The 7,073-nt window shown below is 36.8% G+C and overlaps 1 protein-coding gene across 1 annotated transcript; it reads right to left on the reverse strand.

Annotated features, from left to right (window-relative positions):
* Window positions 1-4,082: 4,082 nt before the first annotated feature.
* LOC121266566 (exocyst complex component EXO70H1-like) lies at window positions 4,083-6,353 on the reverse strand. The gene has a single exon (XM_041170435.1). The coding sequence runs from the start codon at window positions 6,156-6,158 to the stop codon at window positions 4,251-4,253; it is 1,908 nt and encodes a 635-aa protein (XP_041026369.1). The 5' UTR covers window positions 6,159-6,353; the 3' UTR covers window positions 4,083-4,250.
* Between the last annotated feature and the right edge of the window lie 720 nt (window positions 6,354-7,073).

A 7,073-nucleotide genomic window follows, 5' to 3' on the forward strand; every position in this document is an offset into this window, starting at 1 on the left:
ATTTTGGAGGCAAAACTTTTGAGTTAAGAAAAAAATTAAGATGTTCTTCAATAATTTTAGCTGGCGCTAGAAGAGAGTTTCATACTTTTGGGGAATTTGAATAGGTTTTCAAAATTTTTAAGGGATTAGAAGATAATTTTTCTATTTTTTAATAAACAGTTATCCTGGAAATGAAGTTATCATCCTTGTCCTTATTGTTGAAATTGAAAAGACATTTAGTTGTTGAAATAGTAATTCGATCAAAAAGGGTTGAAAATTATCGTGCATTGAAGTGTTGTTTGTGACAAATTTGAGAATTACATATACCGACACTGTGATTCAGCTTTCAATATGATGGAACTAAAATAAATGAAAAGAAATGGAAAGAATTTAAGGCTAACCGACTCTCCAAAGCATGACTAGCAGACTCAGTTAAATCTTTCAGTAGCTGTACATGAACCGATTTCACAGAAGCTGTACAGGAACCGATTTCAAGTTCAAATTCATTAAAAATCAGATCAATCGGATCCATCAAATCCCATAAAAGAGATCAATTGAATTCATACTTACTTCAAATTATTGAATAAGTTTCATAAATTAGAGTTAGGCTTTGTCAATCTTTCTTATTAAAATGCCCAGTAAATGAACAAGACAGTACTCAAAACTTCTGAAATTGGCCGGCCTCATCAGACACACACTCAAACATGTGGCATCTCCTGTCTCCATTTCCATCATTATCGCATCTTGTTCTATGGAACATATTTGGATACTGCAGTCGTTGTGTTTGTGGCAGCATCTAATTCATCAGCTCCAGATCAAGAAATGAAAGCTTTGCAGGAGACCAGGTGGTGGTCAAGTACCGACACCAGCAATACCTCCAATCCTTGCGAGTTGCAAGGTATTTCTTGCATTGATAGTGGAAGCGTCACACAAATTAACTTAGCTAATAGCTATTTGAAAGGTACGTTGAAACTCAAATTTTCTTCCTTCCCAAATTTATACTTTGTTGATCTTCATGGAAAATGACTTCAAGGGAGCATCCCAAGTGACATAGGTACTCTATCAAACTTCGCCTTCCTTGACCTGTCCTTCAATCATCTTAGAGGTGAGATACCTCCTTCAATTGCAGGCCTCACCAAATTAAACAGGCTTACCATTTCTTCTAACAAAATCCATGGTTCTATTCCCTCGGAAATACACAATATGAAGAACTTGAATCACTTGGACCTTAGTTGGTACAACATTTTATAGAAGAGAAGAAAAAGCATCCCATTTCTAATTTTTTCTTTTCTTTTCTTCCCACACAGAGTTGGCATATACCTTTGCAGTGACTGAAAAATGCGGTGTTTATAGCTTTGGAGTTGTTGCGTTAGAAATTTTAATGGGAAGACATCCAGGTGAAATCTTGACTCTATTATCATCATCTTCTCGTGCAGTGATGTTAAATGACATATTAGACCAACGCCTCCCACCTCCAGATTGTGTAGTTGTATAGTTGTAGAGGATATTCCCCTTGTTGCCTCCACAGCATTTGCATGCTTATGCACCCAACCAAAGTCTCGACCTACAATGAAACGTGTGTCCCAAAAGTTTCTTTCTCGCAAGAAGCCAATGGTCAAGACCTTGGATTCAGTTTCACTTTGGCAATTGAGGAACCAAGAAACGTATATGGTTGAATCAGAGAGTAGTTCTCAATCGTGAAGTGGCTGTTGTTGGGTTTATGATTAAAAGATTGTTTGGTGAACTTATTTGGATGAAAATTGGTATGGTGATGCCATAAAAATCATCTTCTTCTATAAGTTGTAGGGGTATCAATTTGTTTCGGGATATTCGGTTTTGGGTTACCAATCAGTCAACCTTTTCTGATCAAATAACAAAGCATGTCAATTGAGTTTCGAGCCATTCAGGTTTGTTTTGAGTCACAGCTCAACTATCTTTTCACCAATACTCTTCAAAATTATATAAATATTTTTTAATTAATTTATTTTAATTATTTAATATTTTGAGATTTATAGACCATATTCATTTTCGAGTCGTAGAAAATATTTTGAACAATTTGGAGATCACCTCAGATGACGTTGAGGACGTACACAACGATGCTTTCACTCATAAATCTAATCATTTTTAGAACACAATAATTAAAATTGCTCATATTATTTTACATTACATGGATATATAGCTACCGTTTTAAATAAGGTGGATAGTGGATAGGATCCTTGCATTAGATAGGTTTTATGGGCTGGGCTCTCTCATTGAATTTTCATAAATAGAAGTGGGCTGAGTGGTTGTACTCCAGGCCCATCAGGAGTTTTTGAGTACTCGTACTTCCCGTTGCAAAATCCAATATTTGATAAGCAATTGTTTATTCGAAGTGCATTTCGCGACCAGCGGATCAGAAGGTGGTTGCCATTTTTTATTCTTTCGAATTCAACTCCTAGGCTTGATAGTGTTTCATTTCATCTTATCATTATAATTTTTTTAAATTTTCATATAAAATATAATAAACAATTCAACTTTTTCAAATTCTAAAATAATAATAATATTAAAAAAATATTCTTACAATATTTTTTTCAACTTTTATTTTTTATATAAAACCATCTTATCTCATATCTAAATTCAAACCAACCCCTAATCTCACAACTAAGATCTGAGAGTCCCTGTTATTTTTTTAGATTTTGCCAAGTACAAATGAGTTCGTGCATCATATCACGTACCGATAATTTTTTTAATTTAAAAAAAATGAAAAAAAAATTTTGAGAGAAGAAGAAAATCTCTTATATCATAAAAATTATTTTTATATTTAATTTATATCGTTTCATTAAATATATGTATTATATATTAACATTGATGCACAAATTAGTGCATAAACTTGCTTCCAATAAGATTTTTCGTATTTTTTATTGGAGCAAAGTTCACTTGCAGACTTCCAGTGGTTACCCGGTTGCAGAAAGTAGTGGGCTAGTGGTTAAGTAAGCCTAATTCTACATGTATGATCTGTCATTTTAAGTAATACTAAATATAAATTTAGGCGTACAAATCCTATACCAAGAGCATGGCATATATCCCGATTATTCAAATGAATAATCTGGGTTGGAACCCTCCATCTCTATTATTTAAAAAAATAAAAATACAAATCCTATACAAATTTTTTAAAATAAGGTTGATTGACTAGAAAAATCTGTATTCTTTTTTACGTGTATTCTAGTTGTTTTCAAATGACTCAAACACACTGAATATGTATTTAACATTATTCAATAACAAAATCGTAAACGGTCTAAGAAAGCAGATCATTAATTTACATGGATCATTAACACTGAATATGTATAATACTATTCCCCATTTTTTTTTTTTTTTTTTTATAAAACATTCTACGTTCATTAATAACACAACTCTATTCAAGACATAATTTACTAATCCGATCTTTGAGGATTGTTATGGAGTCTTACGTGGGGTCATACCCTCCTAATGACTATTTTAGTTATAAAATAATTAATTCGTTGGTCTAATTAGCGATTAAGTTTCGATGACGTGAAACTATTCAACATTAGTTTCAGTCTTTCCACCCACCAATATTATTGGTTATTTTCTCACCAGTCTTCAATCTTCATTCCCTCACCACATGTGTACAAGTACAATTTGAGACGATTAATAATAGGATCATGCTAGGATGTCTTTTAAATATGCCTCCTAGAAGTACCTCATAGTCTATTTTATTTATTTATAAAAAATAAATAAAATACACTAAAAGCATATTTAAAGGGCACGCAGACATTTTTCTTAATAATAAATAGACGATGTAGACGTTGTATATCTATCTAATTACCGTTAAAACTAAGCATGGTACAATTATACACGAAAAGAAAGAAAGAATGATATATTTGTGTGGCGATCTAGATGGTAAAAATTTATGTTGCGATTTTTATGCAGAGAAATTATTGTTAAAAATTAAGACTTGTGGCCTGATTGACATAATTCACAATCTTTAAAATAAAAGTTTAGAGTTCGATACCCACTCTACTAAAAAAAAAAAAAATAGGAAAAATTATAGTTACAATCTTAAATGTGTAAACTTTTTTACATTCTTTTAGAATAAATTTAAAATTTACGTAAAATTAATAATTTTTCTTAATCATAGATTTCACTTTTTTTTTTCAAAATTAATAACGAGTCTTAATTATTCTATTATATGCATCTCCAAATAATCGGGAATAAAAACAAAAACCGGCGGTCAAGACCCAATAAAACCGCCGCATAAATTTTCACCGTCTAGATCATTCATGCCGCCGATGAGACGAGGACGACGGGCTACTTCCACAGTCAATCGGTTCAATCGTTCCCAAGAACAAGCCTGATAAGTAATTGCCCACATCTTCAGGGGCAAATCTGACATATAACCTCGCGTTCCTCTCTCCTCTTCCGGTTATTGGCCGATACTTGTCATAAAATTTTTGATAAACCGGTTCGAGCTTTGTTGCGATGGACACCTTCATTTCGTCTCGGAGGTTCGGGTCCGATACAACGAGCGTACCCTGTTTCAGATACGCTTCTTCGAAGCTCGAATTGAATTTCCTGAAAATCTCCTTTGCTTCCGCCGAGGAAATCTCGGCGGTTGGTTTCTCCGGTAGTGACGCAATCACCTTGCCCCAGGCTAGCCGCTCGTATTTCGCAGCGAACTGTCGTAATTTGGCTTCGTGCTTTGCAACCCAATCCTCGCCAAGAAGGTACTGCAGATTCGACGTACGTACGGTGGAGACGACATGTTGGATATTGTTGGCTAGGAATAGGTACGAGAGAGAAACGTCTTTGGAATGCTTGGCTCTGCCGTCGAGCTTACACAGAAGCACGAGGATCAGCCAAGCTATACGCATGGAAATTGCCGTTACCGGAGATTCGTCGGATTGTGGACTGTCGAAGTAAGATTCCGGTAATGAGGATTTCGCAGGCTGAGGCCAGTCGGCAAAAATGTCACCTAGGATGTTACTGTAATCTGCGAGGAGCGAGAGGTAATTCATCGCGTGGAGCGTCACAGAGTGAACTCCGCCGTCGCGGACCAGCGATTTGGACGAGTCCTTTTGGATCGCTGATTCGAAGTCCGATAGCATTGCGCGCACCGACTCGCCGAGACGGATAAGTGAGGTGATGGCTTGAGATCGGACGCTGGCAGTTGATTCGAAAGAGAATATGGACTCAATCTCGGGCCAGTTTTCGGAGATCGCGGTGTATATGTCGAGCACCCGTAAAAATTTCTCGGGAGATTTCTTGCTTTTGGCGACGACTTCGGGGAAACTGAACAGAATAATAGCTCCTTGTTTGGAAATCTCGGTGAAGCACGATTCTCTGATGGAGTCCGAGGAGGCGAAGACGTGATCGCACAGTATTCTCTCACCAGTGAAGAGCGTCCTCATGGATATTTTCACTGCGTCCAACCAGTTCTTGATTTTCAACTCGAGCACTTCCCAGTCCATCTTGTTGATTTGCGAGGAGCTCAGTTTCTCGACGCCGAGACGATAAATGCCTTCATCCACTATTGATTGTCTGATGATTTTGTAAATACTGACGCACTCTTTGGCATAACCGGAGGAGATCATGCACTCGGCTATGGACCTCAAGTCCGCCATGGCAATGGAAGAAACCTCCTCGACTTCCTCGATGGAAGCCCCTGCAGGTCGCACGTCGTCGTCGTCGTCTTCATAATCGGAGATGCTTGATCTCGCGGAGGCGCGTGAGGATCTGGCGGACACGGATTCTGGATCAAGGTGAGCCCGGTTCATGGAAAGGATCTGATAGAACTCCTTCTGGAGTCTCTTCATGGCAATCTGCATTAGCTTGTGAGCTTGCACGAGCTTGTCGGAGGAAGAAGAATTGTCGGAGACCAACGCGTACATGGCTTTCTGGAGATTGTTGACGCGGTGGATAAACTGCATGGCCTCCACCTTGCTCTCGTAGAAGAGAGATGTAACATTAGCGTAAGAGGAGCTGTCCGGATTCCATTTGGTGATCAAGGCGGCGGCGGCTTCAATGGACTGGTCGATCATGGCGGAATCTAAGGAGACGCTTGTGGAGCGAGGAATAGGGCGGGTTGAGTGGGAGGGTCTCGATGAAGGTGAAGAGTTGGGAGAGAAAGAGTAGGAAGAAGTTTTGGAGTGAAACAAGAGGCTCCTCATTCCCTTCATCGGCATATTTAGTAGCTTCTAGATGCAGTGAGTAAAGCTCGATCTGTTTGCTTCCCAGGAAAATAAAAATGGGTTGGGATGGTCGGGAGAGAAGTGAGAAGCGAACAGAGCTGAGCTTTTTCTGATCCTCTCGAGCTTTGGACTGGCGGGGGTTTATATAGACATGACGGCCTGCAAGTAACGACGCCTTTGGTCAAAGAAGGAAACGGTGAAGGCTTGGATCATTTGTCAAAGGGTGAAGAAAGCAAGGAAAGAACGTGTGGGGGGATTGACTTTAGAATAAGTACATACAAAGACTTTTTAGACCCACGTTAATTGACACCCGGCACCCTGGGTATTCTACACGTGTGTGCTGTAGCTTATTTCCGTGTCTTTTCCTTTCTTTCTTATGAGATATTTTCGTGCGTCTCAAACAACAAGTGGCACTTGAGTTATAGGAAAAATTAACTATCCTTTTCGCATAACATATTATACATAATTCTGTATTTTATTTTATTTTCGTATTAAATATATGATGTATAAATAATGAGTAAAAAAATTTAATTAATTTTAAAAGAATAAAACACAAAAAATAAAAATAAGTATAATATATAACATGTGAGATGATAAATAACAAAACTCGAGTTATATATATATATATATATATATATTTCTTCAAGCATTTAAATGAAAATTACTTAGATGGATCACATAACTAAATATATATATATATACACGCAAAATATTCAGATTTAAGTGCTGATCAGTCAAAGTAACAAATAAAAAATATATATAGGAAGTATAAATTGAGATTAACGAAGGAATCCAATCCTATATATATATATATATATATATATATACATATATATATAGTTTTGACCAATATGCAATTATATGAAATGATATATAATGCCGAGGAAATTAAAATTGCTTGATGGTGAT

This window comes from Juglans microcarpa x Juglans regia, chromosome 5D (genome assembly GCF_004785595.1).
Source record: "Juglans microcarpa x Juglans regia isolate MS1-56 chromosome 5D, Jm3101_v1.0, whole genome shotgun sequence".
NCBI classification, from domain to species: Eukaryota; Viridiplantae; Streptophyta; class Magnoliopsida; order Fagales; family Juglandaceae; genus Juglans; species Juglans microcarpa x Juglans regia.

What these genes read in the sequence shown, in the direction of transcription:
- LOC121266566 (XM_041170435.1), bottom strand. Translation starts at nt 6,158, where the DNA reads ATGCCGATGAAGGGAATGAGGAGCCTCTTGTTTCACTCCAAAACTTCT.